Source organism: Orbicella franksi, chromosome 6, assembly GCF_964199315.1.
Source record: "Orbicella franksi chromosome 6, jaOrbFran1.1, whole genome shotgun sequence".
NCBI lineage: Eukaryota > Metazoa > Cnidaria > Anthozoa > Scleractinia > Merulinidae > Orbicella > Orbicella franksi.
Genome location: NC_138150.1, coordinates 21,468,517 through 21,486,688, shown reverse-complemented (window position 1 = coordinate 21,486,688; position 18,172 = coordinate 21,468,517). Strand labels below are relative to the sequence as shown.

The following is an 18,172-nucleotide window of genomic DNA, read 5'->3' as shown; positions in this document are numbered from 1 at the left end:
TATGAATAATAATAAGTATAAAACGGGTAAAATTACTAACATCAATAAAATGGACTAAAATCCTGTTGGTGCATGCGATACAAAGAGTTAGAGGACACTAAGAAATTGTGAAATGTTCACTATTTGCATACCCCTTCTTTATAAGCTTGACGCATTTCTCTTTAAAAACATTAATGCTATCACAGGATCTTATGTTAGGAGGTAGGGAATTCCATAGTGAAGTTGATGTAGAAGCAAAAGTTTTTCCTCCTTCTGTCGCTCTGTTGCTCTTAGGGCATCGTAGCGTGATGTGACTATAACGCGAGGATCTTACCGATATGTCACTCACACGTATCAACTTACTAGATATGTATTCTGGGCATTGACCATGTAGACATTTAAAGATAAGGCATAGCTTATTAACATTGATTTCTTCATAGAAGGGTAACCAGTCCAACTTGTTAAATAAGTCAACAGTTCGTTCATCCCTTGCTGTTTTAACATCCAATATTACCCTGGCCGCTCTCTTTTACAGTCGAAAGACTCGTCTGATATTTGCTTTAGATGTTATACTCCAGACTGCTCCGCCATACAGAAAAAGGGGCTTTATGGTTGCATTGTAGAAGAGTATACGCTCATTTAAAGGTAAATAATGCCTAATTGATCTCAAGATACCGATGCGCTTAGTAAGTTTCTTACATAAATGTTCAACATGCTCGTTAAAAGAAAGGTCCGGGTCAATATATACTCCAAGTAGTTTATAGCTTGTAGTAGTTTCCAATACATCTTCCGTGCTGGAACGGATTTCCATCTGGTCGCAGTGGTCCATCTTTGCACGCAGTCTAGTACCGGTTACGAACATGGATTTTGTTTTGGCCATGTTCAGCTTAAACCGGTTATTGCCTGTCCATTTTTCCAGTTCTACAGTACTTTGACATAGTCTGGAACAAAGTCCAGGGGTATTTGTGTAAGGTGAGTGTGAGCTCAGAGTCGTGTCATCTGCGAAGATGTCCACAGTAGTGGGCTGCGATACTGCCTCCGGGAGGTCGTTTATATGCACTAGGAAAAGAAGAGGAGAGAGTACGGATCCCTGTGGTACTCCGTGCGTCAAAGCCTGGGGCGAGGATTGTGCACTCCGGATAACCGTGCGCTGCGTTCGGTTTTGAAGGAATGAACGCACAAGGACCAGGTTGTTGTCCTCTAGACCATAAATGCGCAGTTTTTCAATCAATCTCATGGTTAACAAGATCGAAGGCCTTCTGGAAGTCGGCGAAAACTAAGCCATTTATCCGGTTGTCATCAAGATTTAACAGCATTCGGTCGACAATGTCTATTAAGGCTGTCTCAGTCGAGTGGTGTTTCCTAAAGGCAGATTGCAATGAATATAGGAGATTATTGTCCTTGAGAAAAGTAGATGGAGAGTTGTGCAAATGTCTCTCGAATATTTTTGAAAGTACAGGAAGGAACGGCTGAGATCGGCCTGTAGTTGTTTTTGTCAGACTTGCTCTTCTGCTTGAAATCGCTTTGAAACAGCCTCAAAACGTCGTGGAAAACACAAGTAGCACACTAAAGGCCGAAGTAAATCGTTATCATCGAATGTCTTTTCCATATTTCGAATTGTTATAAAAGATCGTTACATTTCCATACAAACTCTTATACTTATGCTGATTTGACCTGATGTTATTTATACAGTTTCCCTATGGATACCAGCCTTTGAGCTGAATGGGCTACCCTGTTTACATAAACTTCACTTTTCCTTTACTTTTCGCGACTGAGTGTAGTAAACATTTAAAATGTTCACGGCTCCTTGGGAGCTTGGGGGACCTGTGTTAAACTTGACTTGAGGTTAAGATGTATTTGATCTTTCCCAACGTCTTATGAACATCGTCCTGACACACTTGATGATGAAGGACCAGTCTTATTCGATCTTTTCCAGCTGTAAGAATTCTCACTGCTACTCGTGTTTCCAGTGGCGCGCTGTCTGTGACGTCAAGCATTCGTTTGACGAGCTCATTGGCTGAAACTGTACGATGATTGACATTGAAGTACACCATGTTGGTTTCAACGCTTTTCAGATCGACGTCCAAGCCAAGATCTTTCATATCGTGAATTCCTGTTAGAAGGACAGTACCACATGTATAGTGACTTTCGTTTTTAATGTCAAAGGCGACAACAGCCTGAAATGTTAGTCGTTTGACCATTTCAGGTCAGCATTACAGGTCCGCAATTCGCACGGAGAGTAGTTACATTCCTATGCACGCTCTGGAGACCTATGTTATTGTGCTTTTGCTTCGGTTTGTCTTTATTAAGCTCCCCACAATGGTTAAATAAATTGGTCAAAAGAAAAACGTTTTGTTCTGGGCACTTTCAATATGGCTTATGGAGTGACTGATTATTTAAGCCATTGATTTGCCCAAAAACACAACAAGGGGTTCAGACAATTGGTAAAGCTGAATAAAATGTTGACGAAAATACTGCTGACCTTTTGCCAAACTCTGTGCATTAGCATGGTCCACTTGAAGTTTTGGTGCTATATGGTCTAATGCATAAATCCCTGCTGCAGCTAACACACCAACCTGTCGCATACCACCTCCAAGAACCTTCCTGTGACGCCAACACCTGTTTGAAATGGATGAGCATAACAGTAATCTTTAAGGAAAAAATCATCATGTAAATGTATGCAAGAATCGCAACTGGAACAATAAAAAGCTGCTCACAACAGTCTAGATTAGTTAAAGATCATTGCAAACTAAATGTTAATTATTTCATTTATTATATGACAAATTATCAATTATACTATTACTGTTACAACAAACTAACACAACAGCCCTCTTTGTGTTGTCCACCTACTCTACACATTACATTTCTGAACAAGGGAAGGGGTCTAGTTTTAAAATGTGCAGTATCACGTTTTTTGACAAACAAACCTATTAACAAGGACAGTCTGTTAACAGTTACTGTCACCATTTTTATTCTGTATTTTTCCCACTTTTTACTGTACATATTCATTCATTCAGGTCTTTTTGATCATTTGCCAAAGGCTGTCAGTTGGCAGTCAAAAGCTTATTTTAACCCAAATCTTTAAGCCAGAGAACGTTTTAATTGTTTTCATAACAGTCTCTTCACACTAAAGCTTCTTAATCCTTGATTTTCTCTGTCTAGAAACCATTTACCTTGATATGAAATCACTCTGTCCAGCAATTATTGAACCTACTGGGGCACCAAGACCCTACAAGGAAATGACAATTAATAGTTAATATTTAATAATTAATTTTTGACAGTCAGGAAAGAACTACTAAGCTGTAGTGCATGAATTTGTTTTGGCACAATGAAAGGCTACACACCAATTTTGCATTTAGGTCAACAGTATTTTGAATTTGCCTAAATTGGTGCTGCAATGATACGCATATTGATAATTTTTTAAAAAAAAAGTTCACCCCCCTTTCTCAACTAATCAAAAAAAGTCCACTACAATCACTATGTGCCTGCTCCCATTTTCCTATACTTTGCACCTGGCTTCATTTATTCACTCCGTGTTTGCATTGGTTCACTGGAATCTCAGTGTTATTTGTGATTGCTCAGAGGGAGTTCTCTAGGTGTTAGTTTACAATTGAAGGAGTGAGTGCAAAACCATGCTAAGTGACGATTTGGGTGAAAAAAAAAAATTTCGCGAAAGGGCTTGAATTTTTGCATGTGGTCTTCAATGTAATAGAAAAACGTGGTCCTGTATTTTTGTCGCTGGTTTTTGCTTCGTTTATAAAGACGCCGCTAGGAAAACCGAGTGGTTTTTCTGCATACGCAATATCTCAAAAACGAAGCGAAGCTTAGCGGAAAAACTACAGGACATTGTTAAACATACCTAAACAAAACTGCATGCGAAATTTGGAGCGTTTTCGACAAAGTTCACTTTTGATTAAAATACCTACCGCCCTTTTCCCGCCGAGGTCTTCAAATAAACGAAGCCGGGCCTTTGTTATGATAAACAGAGCCGATCCTTTGTTATAATAGCCAAGCCAAGCCTTTGTTATAAGTCGAAGTCTCGCCTCGGTTTATCATAACAAAGGATCGGCCCGCCGCGTCCGCAAGGACTTTGATTTCACTTAGAAAGCAGCAAAATGTCAATTTCACGCAACGTATAACCTCAAAAATGTTGATTTTAGATCAAAAAAGGTTTAAATGTTGATTTCACGTTAACGCGTGACAGCGCTAGCAAGGAGGTTGATTTCTCTTAGAAACGAGCAAAATGTCAATTTCACGCAACGCAGAAGCTCAATGATGTTGATTTCAGGTCTAAATAGGTTAAAATGTTGATTTGACGTTAACGCGTGACGGCAAGGAGGTTGATTTCACTTACAAACCAACAAAATGTCAATTTCACGCAGCGCATAAGCTCAATGATGTTGATTTCAGGTCTAAATAGGTTAAAAAGTTGATTTCACGTTAACGCGTGACGGCAAGCATGTTGGTTTCACTTAGAAACCAGCAAAATGTCAATTTCACGAAGCGCATAAGCTCAATGATGTTAATTTCAGGTCTAAATAGGTTAAAATGTTGATTTCACGTTAACGCTTGACGGCAAGGATGCTAGTTTCACTTAGGAAATAGCAAAATGGTAATTTCACGCAACTTATAAGCTCAATGATGTTGATTTCACGTGAAAACGCGCTATAAATAGGGCTGACAGATTAACAGATTAACCCATCTCCGCAACGTACGGGTCTCCATACATCTGCTTGTCCGCTGATCCCAGAAGCTCAAAACACTACAAATCATGCCGATTTGAAATAAAATCAACGCAACCTGCATCACAGATCTATGTTACAATCGATCGCTACTTGTTGGCCATTCTTATGTTTAAACAAGCTAGTTACCAGTTCGAGAAACGTCCGCAGAACGTGATCGCAATGCATGCCGGGAAGGGTCTTTACACCTCGTGCGCGGGAAAACATGCGGTCGATACAAGACAAATTTTATCACTCTAAAACCAGTTCTCGCTTTCCAAACTTTGACGCTAGCAACGCTTGGCAAATGGGCCACGACTCACCAGAGGGTATTTTTCTTGGGCAAGAACTGCTCTTGGACTTTGCTGCCTGGCTCGATCTGACTTCGAACGCCGATAACACGATTACGGTATATCAGCTGCCTTCGAAGTTTCAGAACACATTTTGATTCTTTAAAACGTGCTGATGACTTACGGGTTTATCGAGACTTTATGATGCCTCTCAACCACCAGGCAGGCATACAAGGTACTTTAAAACAATGCTTAAGATATTAGTTGACAGAGCTCTAATGCGGCACATCTCTTTTTTGTTCGATGAATTTCGTTTGACTCTCGATCGATTCACGTGTTGTGCTCACGTCACAATAACCGACGTAAACAATCTGTTCCCAGATTTCCGCTCCATATATGCTGTGAGATTTGATTTTGACTTCATACACTATAAACAGTCTGCCTGTTTGCTGTTCAACAAATAAACTCCTAAAGACATGGCTAGGAAAAGCCAAGTATTTTTGCATACGTTATAACTCGAAAACGAAGCAAAAACCAGCGACAAAAATACAGGGCCGCGTTTTTCTATTACATTGAAGACCACATGCAAAAATTCAAGCCCTTTCACGAAATTTTTTTTTTCACCCAAATCGTCACTTAGCATGGTTTTGCACTCACCCCTTCAATTATGCTCCATTTTAAAATCACTGTGACACACACTATCGTATGTTCAACTTGTGTTCTGATCTGATTCTGACAATGGCACCACTTTCTACTTCCCTCCCCCAGCCACCTTCAGCCCATCTTTATTTGGGATAAAGGGCATATATGGTAGAGACCAGACAAAGAGTGATTCCCTGGTCCTCCAGGTTGGGGGTTAGGCACAGGGCTAACGACCCTGTCCCTTAAAAAAGCGTTATGTTACAGAAACCCACGACCTTATGTGCCTACTGGCGCTTTGAGAACTGATGATGATGATGAACACACTAACCATGAAGACAATGGCACCACTTCCTGCCTCCCTCCCCCAGCCACCTGCAGCCCATCTTTATTTGGGATAAAGGGCATATATTGCATGCAAACAGGTATAGTATAAATACAAAATAATTACTTAGACTTCTGAAATACTGTAAAAAAAGTATTAATTAGTACTATTCTAAATCAGCCTTATACCTTAGCCCTTGTAGTAACTGGGGAAAAATATTGGGTGTGGTAAAAACATTCAAGATGCTTATATTTACTCCAGTGCCAATTATTACCTTGGAAAGACAGAAAGTGACTGAATCAACATGTTGGGTTATCTGTGCAACAGGAACACCAAGAGCTGTAGCAGCATTGAAAAGTCTAGCTCCATCCATGTGCACCTTAAGTCCATGTTTTGTGGCAAGCTCTTTCACCTTAAAACAAATTAATTTTATAAAATAGGTTTGTTCTACTATCGGACAATATTAAACATTCAACAAAATCCTCAATTCTAATTGGTTCTGGAGCTACAGAGCTATTTTGTTATGTAATTGATTGACTTTCATAGAACTGTTCAATTCAAACTTTTCAAAGTGATCACTAAAATTGGACACCTTTACCATGTACCCATCAATTTGGGACACCTAACTTCTTACAGTAATTTTTTTCACAGATTTTTTTCACTAAAAGAGGTGTTCAAAGAATTCCAAATTCCAACTGCACATTTTGAAACCGAAAATTCATTTATTTCTTAATTCATTCGGTAATTTGAGCTTGTGTGATTACAGTGTATATGAGAGAGAGATGAATCATGTCCATATTATTATCTTAAATTGGCCTTGTGTTACAAACATGGTTGGCTCAATTAGTAGGAAAGGAGCCCGCCCTCCTCTCCTGAAGGCATGGCTGGACATGTGAGGATTCTTTTGTTAGTCTTAGCTAATCAGATAACTGCCCACAGACTTTTGTCAGGCATAAATTATCTCATCAGATCAATGATGAATGATCTGCAATTGATGAAAGTAGCATGTGACAGAACTTACGGACAGTGCCTACTAAATACAAAGGTTTTTGCACCAGATTAGGACTACGCGGAAACAAGTAGATCTTTGCAAGGACTATTGGAATCCACAATGAAAAATGGGGGTGGCCATGCATTTTTTTGAGATAATTAGGCTTGAATCTCATTATTGATGTTTGAAGGAAAGCGACACCACCCTCTGGTGAGCCAGACAAAATTAAATTTTTAAATGTATCGAGCAAAAGCAAACCAAACTAGCAAAAAACATATATGTATGGCAAACTACAGGGTATCAGCTTAACGGCAGAAACCATGCAGGCCTACATGTGACCTTTTTAGTTACACCACAGTCAAATGGCTCTGCTCTCCTTATCCATGCATTTGTAACTTATTGTAATTCCCTTTTGTCAGGCCTTCTTAAAGACCAGATTCAGAGACTGCAGTATGTCCAGAACGCAGCCACGTGGCTCCTCACTGGAACTCAGAAGCATGAACACATCATGCCTGTGTTTCAAGAGTTACACTGGCTAACAGTGGCTGCATAAGAGACTAGATTTCAAAATTTTGCTTTTGACCTATAAATCTATTAAATGGTATTGCCTCTCCTTATTTAAATGAACTATTACAATCATATGTTCCTGCTAGATCACTATGCTCCTCCAATAAATCCACACTTGTTACTCCTAAATGTAATCTTAGGATGTACAGACACGGAGCATTTTCATATATTGCTCCAGTTTTATGGAACTCACTACCAGATAATATAATGTAAGAGATTGTAGGTCACTGGTGACATTTAAATCTAAGCTAAAGACTTTTCTTTTTACATGTAAATGTATGTTTTTTTTTCTTAACTTAATAATTTGATTTTACTTTTTATCTATTTATTATTTTAATTATTTACTTATTTTATTATTATTATTATTATTATTATTATTATTATTATTATTATTATTATTTCTTAGAACACAACATATAAAGCCCTTCTGCAGCAATAATGTGAGACAAAATAGGTTGGAAGATTATATTAGATTATAAAAATTTACCAGTACATCAAAATTCCAATGCAAACCTCTAACACTAAAACAGATGCACAGTAGATATATGGAGAAGGATAGAAGAGACATGAAATAAAACAGAATGAATTTTAACCAACATTACCTTTCTTAAGTATTCTAGTGGTAATACTCTGCCTCCTGTTCCATTATGAGTTTGTTCAACACATATCAAGCGACTGGTGGGTACATGGGCATCACCACTTGAACGGATTTTGTTTTCAATGTCTAACAAATCCAGAGTCCCATCAAGATTGGTGTGCACTTGTCGTGAGTGTACACCAGCCACTTGTGCAACTCCACCCTGCTCCCACATTATGATATGTGCCAAGTCACCAACAAGTATCTCATCACCTCGACCAGGACAGTGTGCCATTACTGAAAGATCAAGGAAAACTTTGCTTATATGAGTGGCTTGTTAACAAACAATAACAACTATTTCAAATCAATTTCTCAAACTGAGTAATAATTCAACAAGTTTAAACAAAGGAAATCATGACTGTGATGTTGTTTGGATAGATTTTTACAATTTTATTTCTCTGTTTTGTTCTTAGTTTTGGTTTTGATTGAGAAGATATATCAAACACTCTAGACAGTGTTTGACCACATTTTCAAACACCTTGAAGCTCAACAAAAATACTCCGCTGTACATTGTATTTTCAACTCTCTTCTTGGTATTTGGAAATGTGGTCAAACATGGTCTTTCGTGTTTGATATATTACCCGAACACGGGAAAACTTAGGGGTGAACATTCATGATACCTGATGCTAAATTTCCCATTGTTCCACTTGGTACAAAGAGGGCAGCATCTTTACCAGTTAATTCTGCTGCCTTTTCCTGTAAGACTGGTGAGAAAAATAAAACGGGATTTGAATTCAAGGACCTCAAAAAATTATTCTCTGGATAAGGCTTTAGGGAGATAATATTTTTAGGGCAAGAAGTCAATTGATAAGGAATTCCAAGTGGTTAATAGATTTGAGCTTCACCAAATCATCAGAAGTTCAGTTATCAATATGTTGATTCAGACCCCTTTCTTATCTGAAACACTGATTTCAAATATTGTATCTCACAAGATACACCATTAGGGATACCTTGTATGGCTTTGATCCCAACTAAACTAAAGAGAGCGAGGAGAGGAGACAAAGTTAAAAAAATATAAAATATGGAAGTTGCTTTACTCCTTTCAGTCCTTTTAACCTTTAATATTTCCCAGAGAAACCGGGTAAGAAGGACTGTTGCTAATATGCAAGCCGGCCAGCAAGGCATGCAAGCCAGGTGAGTTAGGATCCCTACCCCCCCCCCCCCCTACCTCCCCACCATAAAAAGGATAACCCTAATTGAGCTAATGTAGGCTAACCAAAGTGCTATTTGGACTAAACGGAGTTCTAGATTAGTTAGGCCAGTAGGAGCGTTATATAGGCTAACCAGTTTGCTGCCAATGTGAGCTATGCAACTGAGCAAGTAATCCCTCCTGGTTCTAAGGCTAACTGTAAGTTAACATTATTTTTGGAGGGGGGTGAGCTATTTAGGCTTACCAGACTGTTATTTAGGCAAACCAAAATGGCTTGCATATTGCCTGGCATGACCCGCTGGTTAGCACTTCTTGCAGACCCATGGCAACTCTCCTAATTCCTAGCCTAATGGGCTGCTACACTCAAATGCCTTTGAAGGGCCTGCTGCCTTCAGTTAATTTGGTGTAGGAATATACCCCTCCACCTATTAAAATCTAAATTATCACCGCTTCACATTTGAATGGAATCGCCACTCCATCTTGTCCTACAATTTCGCCCATGCAGCTTAGACAAAATTAGAAACACACATTCAAAAATACACAGCGTCAGAAAATAAAACAGCATATTGTGTGTTATAGGTTCAAATTCTAACCATTCACTGTTGGGTCATCTCCATAAACATCATCACCCACTTCTGCAGCAGCCATCGCTTCTCTCATTGCCTTGCTGGGTCTGGTTACAGTGTCGCTTCTCAGGTCAACTACACGGATTCCAGATCGCTCTTCATCAAAGTCGCGATCTATTCCACTGGTATACATGCTGGACATGCTGCTGAATTGCCTTGGTGTGATTGCAATTTTTTCCAGCTTTCCACTCTGAAGAAGTTCAGAGCGATAGCTTCGTAAGAAATTTGTTATCGAAGCGAGTAAATATGAAGGATTCCGTGACATCGTATTCAAAATGGCAAAAAATGCCAGGCGTTAACATAATAAACGCGAAGCCCTGGGGGGCAACACATTTTTACATTCATTCCCAGGACCCAAGAGCACACACACAAAAAAACGGAAAAATAGTAAAAAGGCGCGAAACATAAACTATACTAGGAAAAATGCGTAAATCCCGAAATATGTACTAAGCTAGCACTTTCGATTTCCGAGGGGAGAGTCCTTTCTTCTGTACCCTGCAGGACTGAGATTCTCATCTCTTTCTACTCAAAAAAAGGGAATCTCTGTTTCGCAGGGTACTTATTCAGCTTTCGTGATAACACAATTTTTCAAAGAAGTAAAACAACCTGAGGATGTCGCATCATCGATCACGAATAAAGAGAACAAAAGTTCATAAATACTGACCAGTTTGTAGAGGTAAATATCCCTTACTTTGTTGACAGCTATGACAAAAAAACAACAACAACAACAACAACAACAAAAAATTAGAAGAGAGGAAATAAACCTTTACTGATCAGCCAAACAGATTTAAGAATTTTAATACGAGGTTTCTTACTGGTCAGAAAGTCGGGATAAACTCAAAATAGACCTGACGTCATGGAGTCTATTTTAACCAGCTCGGAGCAAGTGGCGCACAATTCAAATCACCGAGAAACATTTTGTTCACAAGAGGTGAATTGGTTTCTTGATTCGACTTTACCCTTCGTGTTTTCAGTAGAATACAATGGTCTAAAATCAGTTTTCAAGACCGTCCACTGGGGCGGATAGAGTGTCTGAGAGAAGGGGATTCGAGATACGGACCAACGAAGGTTGTCCCCTGTAGTAGGGCTCGGGGACATCCCCTGCCCGGAAATTTTTAAAATTGAAGTCCTTGGAAGTGGGAGTTTCGGCATTCTGAGGCTAAGTTAACGTGCTATAATGTCTCTTTTTTTTTCTTAATTTAGAGGATCGGCCGAACCTCCCGAACCCCGACCCCCTAGATCCGCCCCAGCTCTCTCAGTTATCCTCCCTCTACAAGAACAACCCTCAAAATTCTAATTTCATTCCGATCAACGCCAGAGAACTCTTCAGCCATTTTCAACATATTACAGTTTACTTTCTACATGGATTCGTGGACTGATCAGAAGGAGTTGTTTACAGATGCCTGTATATTGTTAGAGGAGACTTTGCTTGTTTCTCTAGGTGTAAATGAAAATAGTGAAAATGACTACAAAGTTCCAGGATGTGAACATCTCTTATTCAAATAACTGCAACAAGACAAATAAGATAGGAACGTGGACCAGACTTGTGAAAGAATGAAATGATATAACAAAATAATTTGAATAGTCCACCAGCTGGCAATTAAAAGACTGGATAAAAGGAAGAGGGTTTGTAAATGGACGGCCGAAGTGGAAAATATGGAGAAGGTGGACAATAGGCAACAAAGTATTTAGGATGGTTAACTGATGCAGTTACTGCTCACAGAACTGGTGAGGGGTACCTTTAGCTTGTAGTGGTAAAGGGACAAGTGACCGACAGGCTTGATATTGTTACGGCAGTGGCCACCATACACTCTACATTCTGATATTTTAATTATCTGATTCAGAAAACAAACTCTCATCAAAATTTCCCCTCACCAATGTGGCAGTGCTTTGTCGTAGCGGTGACGCTCGTTTTCAGTTTTATATGCATTCGCTACATCTGCGGTATGTGCCATAAAATGTTCAGTGCCTCAGCTTTGAAATACATTTAGGAGTGACTACATGTACTTCGTGATTTTTGGGGGTAGAGGCGGGGGGATGGGTGTGGGTGGTGGATTATTTTACTCTTTTTTTAAGTAACATTAATTATCTTCCGTGACCAAAGATTAATACTTGTGATTTTCATTTCAAAATGAATCCAATTTTACCAAACTCCGGCCTCGCTTTTAGCATCCCTCCACTTCACGGAAAATTTTATTCTCATGCAGGACTTCGGAAATGGCTTCTAACGTTTTTCAGAGGACAGTTTTATAAATCTAAACATGGAAAAACGTTGCATATTTTAGTATCTTATGCTTTTTATATGTCAGCCTTTGGGATAATTGACGGTAGGCCGGAGGCTTAATAGGAGAGACTAGTTTAAAAAGTATTCACAAGCAAATGACGAGACGTCGCTTCTTTAGAAAGGAAAATTCTGAAACCACATTGTCAATGTCCACATGCTTATGCGTACGTATGTGAAGAATTGCCAGAGAGGACAAAATCTCCTGACTGGTTTCTCTGTGCTGCAAAGACGGGTTTTCAATCTCTTCAAGCCACTTAAACTACGGTCAGCAGCACAGGCTGACACAGGCCACGTGAATCGCATAAATTCCAGATAAAACTGGGGACTGGTTAGCCTCTTCCAGGTGTTCAGTTAGTTGGGTCGCAGCGCGAAAAACGGCGAGCGAAAAAAATAAAAAAGCGCGGCGAGAGGAAGCAAAAGAACTTTTGCTTCGTCTCGCCGCGCTTTTTTCATTTCTTCGCGCGCTGTTTTTCACGCTGCGCCCCAACTAACTGAACACCTGGAAGAGGCTAGGGGCTGGTGTACACGGTGTGATCGAGAGTCTCGTGAAATACTTTTGTGAATCTCAAACGCCAAGGGGCTCAAAAAGGCAAAGTCAGTGTGTTGAGATTGGTGGATTTAGATATATTTTGTTTTTTGTTTTGTTTTGTTTTTTCATTTTGTTATCGTGGTAGGAATAACTGATGCCAGCGAAAAACGCAATCGTTAAGTATTGAACTGAATTGAGTTTTTTTAAACAATTGAAATATTAAATGTGTGAGTTAAAATTAAAAAAAGTCGTATATTCGACGGTAAGGAACACTCAACCATCCCATCATGCGCCACGCGTTTATCGCATTAATTGTGTTGGCCCACTGTATTTCCGCGACATAGTATAAAATAGTTATGTAACGCCCTCTCGTGGTATATGATGGAATATCACACTTGTCACTTATATTTTCTTAATATGCATGTTCGCCTAAAGGCTCTTAGTCTCGAGAGGGCAAGATAGGGCCATCTTGCTCGCTCAGGTAGCCAATCACAGCGCAGGATTTGATTCATCTTGCGCGCTCACGGAGCTAGCCATATGATAAGATCTGTAAAGTCACCATTTTATTAAGTCTCAGATCAGGCTTGTAATAAATAAAAAAATAATGAATAACTATCAAAAATTAATAATTACTATCGCAAGCTCTCTTTAGAGCTGTAAACCTGATGAATTGCTTACAACTACATGGGGTTAGACTACGAGTCCCTCTTTCGCTTAGACCGTCGTGCGCGACGCGAGAAAAAAACACGCGAGACAAAAATGGCCGCGCGGCTATTTTTTTCTCGCGGTTTTCTTTCGCGTCACGCACGACGGACTAAGCGAAAGAGGGTCTAACATGGGGTAAATGAACTGTTTTTGTCTCTGTTCCTTAAAGGCTTGTGTACAATCTGTAAGTTCTTGATGAGACTTAGTTACATTTGTTTCCCCGCTTTTTATTTGTCTGTTTTATAAACTGGTCTCTTTTAGGGGTCTGCATAAGCTTCGGCCACGCCCAGATTGGTCTCTTTTAGGGGTTAAATTCAAAATTTCCGACGAGCATCCCCGTCCACTCCATATGGGAGTCCCCCCCCCCCCCCGGGAACATTTCACACCTTTCAAAAAGGACGCCAAAAAATGGCGCGAGAACCGAGAGAACCTGGTGTCTAATGTGGAAAACCGCTGATCGGTGCTTGTTGAAGGTCGGACACTCAGAATGATGTAGGTCGTTTCTCCCATTTCGTTACAAGTCGTTTCGAAACACATTTAAAGTCAATTTCGTTTCAAAAGTAACCTCGAGGAAAAAATCTGATTAAAGTGCTTTCGTCGTCGTAATACGTTTTGTGATTTCTTGTTCAAACGTAATGCAATGTTGATATGATGGCAGGAAGTCGGCTGAGGAAGCTATTGGGCCGTTATTTAGGATTTTCTTTGCCCTGCGGGCTCTGGAGTTAAACTCATCCCACAGAGAAAAAATGTTCGTCTGAAGGTCTCAGGACTTTCTCCGCTGAATACACCAAAATTTCTCCGAAACGAGCTTGATTCTTCTTACTAACCAAACTTTGCGCAGCTTTACGTGTCTCTAGTCAGTTTAACTTTGCGGAACTTTACGTATCCCGTAGTGTCCAATTTAATTTGTGGTTTCGTGCTGTGCAGTACTTAACCACTTCAGACGAGACGGGTCATACAAAGGTAAATCGCTTTTTAGTGATTATCCCGAAAACGTCGGTCAAAACGGAATGAGGAGAATTCGAAGTTACAACAAAGTGTGTAAATTTCTTTACTCAAGCAAAACACCTGCGCTGCGCCGACAACATGAACCAAAAAAGTACAATTGTTCTGGTCAACGAACGAATACACGGTCGTGCTCCTGCCGTATGCCCATATTCGATAAGAATTTTCCAGGTCCACGTCACGGTTGTACACGCCATGAATACTCCAGAATTCTATAGCTTTGGCGTCAAGATCACGTATTCGAGGATAAACGTATACACGCACAGGTCGCACATACTTTGAATTCATAGTCTAAATTTTGCTTCCAGGAGAATGCTATGCACCCGCACTGTTACCTTCTTTTATAAAATTCTTTTTACAAAGGGTTAAGTTCGCCATCATACTCTAGGAGTACGACAGATGTGTGTGGTATACTATAACGAAAACCCACGATCGATTATGAACGAAGCGTATTCCACCATTTTCGACACGAATATTCCAGGTGTACGTCACGTTTTGTGTGCGGCTTGAATACCCTAGGATTCTATTGCGTCACAATCACATATTCGAGTCTAGAGTACTCTAGAATATTTTGGCTTTCACGCAGTGGTGACGTGTTGTGTGCGTCGTGAATACTCCAGGATTCTATGGCGCCACAATAACGTATTTAAGACTCGAACACGCTTATTATCGTCAAAGCGGAGGGAGAGAATTTAATTTTTCTGCCGCTTGCGATGAACGCTTGAAGAAACAACAGCCGAGAAAAGCAAATGGTCTTGCAATTTTCTGACAGCGAGCTTAGCGCCTCTGAGCAAGGTCTTCATCACGGATCGTGACAAAACTAAGTGAGACGAATTCTCTTGTACGTATACGAAATTTTCCATAAAACGAATTTATATGATTCATGTTTAGAAATTTTACTAACAACCCGACTGGAAGAAATATTGGTGGGTAAATTTCGTTGAAGGCACTCTTCATGATTACGCATGCGCTGATGCTTTCGGACTTACAGCGGTAACCACAATGATGGAATACCACTAGTCGGTCTAAATAAATAGATTTTGCGACATTCAACTTTCACAAGCATAAGATCGGCCAGAGGCCTCCTAGGAGGGTTCCATGGTTTGCATCAAATAAGCGGCAGCGTTAAATGGGTTTGGCGTCCCGGTGCAAGTCCTCCCATGCAACTGATCTTAGGGCATTCCGCTCTCAAGCTTTGCGAAATTGGTGAGTTGCGCCACCACGTAGGTCGGTGAGATGTAAGGAATATTCCGTTGCCGTTTTTTTTTTTTTGTTTTAGCACTTTAGTTAAACAAGGGTTTCACATTCAGTGGCCGGGCTGGTATTCGAAAAGAGCTCTGCTATAGGTAGATTGTAAATACTAGAATATAAAATAGTAGTCGGAAGTGTAAACACCTGTAGGAAATAGAACTATGCATAACGTGAGTCAAAAGAGCTATACTGAAGATTGGTACGAATTTTAAGTCTTATGCCTCCACGCAAGATTCTGAACACAATACACTCGATGGCATTAACAGAATGATGTAAGTTAACTATAGATCTTCGCGCTTTGTTGACTTGAACATCCTGAAACGAACGACGAAACGCACGTCCGAAAATTTTAGTTTTCGCGTAAAGAGAAATAAGCTCCGTGAATTAATTTGGCCGATTAAACTAAAACTGCGTGCCGTTAAGTATCAGAGTCCTGGCTTCCCTTGATACGCCGCACATGACGTACCCAGGCCATGATTTTTCCTGACACGCCGCAACGGACATATCAGGATCGGAACATGGCACTCTCCGACACGTCACGTTTCTTGACACGTCACGTTCTGATCTCGGACACGCCAAGTGTCGAAGAATTTCAGGGCCACGTAAATTCCACGTAATTACTCATTTCACGCAGCTTATTGATATCTTCGCGCAATGCGTCAAGGAGCGTACAGATACGTTATGGATATCTTTACGCAATGCATACAGAAGCGTTAAGCTGCGTTGTTGATATATTCACAGAATGCTTAAGATGCGTTAATGATACCTGTACGAAATCCGCAAAGTAGCGAAAAGACGCGCTAATAATACCTGCTTTTATAGCTGTTTATCTGACTTGAGGCTTCCTTTACAAGTAAGTTCTTCCGTAAGAAGCACTCATTACAACAGGGTATATTTTTCAAGTCAGCTCTGTTTTCAGCAACCGGAGCCTTCATTTCCTTCATTTATGATGCAAAAGAACAATCAAGTTGAATTTACTTTGCCAACTCGTATAATGTTTCCTTACACTAGGTATAAGGAAATCTCCACAAGACAGTATACATTCTTATAAGGATACAGACGTATACTGATCATTATACAGACCTTATACATATGCTTCAGTATACATCATTATACCTCTCCGTACACATTATGTATACGGGTTCATTATACCTCCTTATACATGCCATTTCATGCAGTGTAACTTGAGGAATTACTTTGGGAATAACGCACTAACGGGGCATTAACTCTCTAATCATAAAACTTACAATTTCCTCGATTGTGATTGGTTTAAAAAACCCCTATTTTCCACTAATTCATTAGCCAAGTTGTAATAGGACAGTTTTTTATCTTACAGTTTAATACGCCAACCACATTCAAAGTTGTAGTTTAAATCGACCAATCACATTCAAAGTTGTAGTTACGTGCGTGAGTGCGTGCGCTTGCTTTTGTGTTTTTGGCGCCTAATTGCCGGTAGGAGGCGCGGTGGCCTTAGAATGTTTACATCTCCTTTGTAGGTATTTTAATGCAAATTTTCCTTTTCTTTCATAACTTAGCTATTCGTCTTTTCACGGAAATTGTAATTTTTATGATTAATTGGTAATAAAACTTCGTGTCGTCCAATTCGGTCTGTAATCATACTCGTGATAAACAAATCGGACTCCCGCTGCGCGGTCGTCCGATTTTGTTATCACTCTTATGATAACAGATCGAATTGAACTCCACTCAGTCCTATTACCATTACTTACCTTCCATCCTCTCTTGCTATAACTAACTCTCTTTAAGGCAGAGACCTCTCAAAGAGGACAGCTAGAGACACTTCCCAGCGAGTCTCCCCCTTTGGAATTATCCACTGTAAAAGTTTTTCTTTGCGATGTTCTCACCGTGGTTGCCGTCCCGATTCCCTTTAACTCCACAACTAATGAAAATGAAAAAGACGGAGGGGGAGAAGGGGGAAGCGATAAATAATGAAAAAAAAAAAAAAAAAGATAAATAAATGAAACATGCCGCATGAAGTTCTCTACGTTTTATGCTAGGTAAGATTTACAAGCTGCTGCCATAGGGAAAGCAAAAAAATAAATAAATAAATAAAAAATAAAAATAAAAATAATAATAATAATAAAAAATAAAAACCGCTTCATCTCTTTAACACTGTTTTCATAAATCCAGACATATATATAGAGTGAGGAAAACGGTGAAACTAAAACTCGCTGGAATAAGTAAGTAAGTAAGTAAGTAACTTTATTTAATGAGGGTAAAAACACTTTACAGTCATTGACTGATAAACTCGTGGCCCTCCCTTAAACAATTAAAATATAAATCACAACGATTTTAAAAATATCTAACTATGAATAATAATAAGTATAAAACGGGTAAAATTACTAACATCAATAAAATGGACTAAAATCCTGTTGGTGCATGCGATACAAAGAGTTAGAGGACACTAAGAAATTGTGAAATGTTCAATATTTGCATACCCCTTCTTTATAAGCTT

At 39.6% G+C, this 18,172-nt stretch overlaps 1 protein-coding gene across 1 annotated transcript; it reads right to left on the bottom strand.

Moving 5' to 3' along the window:
• LOC145489873 (uncharacterized) lies at positions 1–10,574 on the bottom strand. Its single transcript, XM_081468943.1, has 7 exons — positions 9,893–10,574; positions 8,770–8,853; positions 8,115–8,386; positions 6,229–6,366; positions 3,153–3,208; positions 2,462–2,598; positions 1–2,092 (listed from the first exon to the last, which is right to left on the bottom strand). Exons 1-7 carry the CDS (start codon positions 10,188–10,190, stop codon positions 1,809–1,811), a joined length of 1,269 nt encoding a protein of 422 aa, XP_081325069.1. The 5' UTR covers positions 10,191–10,574; the 3' UTR covers positions 1–1,808.
• Between the last annotated feature and the right edge of the window lie 7,598 nt (positions 10,575–18,172).

What these genes read in the sequence shown, in the direction of transcription:
- LOC145489873 (XM_081468943.1), bottom strand. Translation starts at nt 10,190, where the DNA reads ATGTCACGGAATCCTTCATATTTACTCGCTTCGATAACAAATTTCTTA. An exon ending in CACTAGAATACTTAAGAAAG is followed by an intron (nt 6,367 to 8,114) that starts GTAATGTTGGTT and finishes ATTTGTTTTAAG; the next exon opens with GTGAAAGAGCTTGCCACAAA. An exon ending in TGCACAGAGTTTGGCAAAAG is followed by an intron (nt 2,093 to 2,461) that starts GTCAGCAGTATT and finishes TCCTTCTAACAG; the next exon opens with GAATTCACGATATGAAAGAT.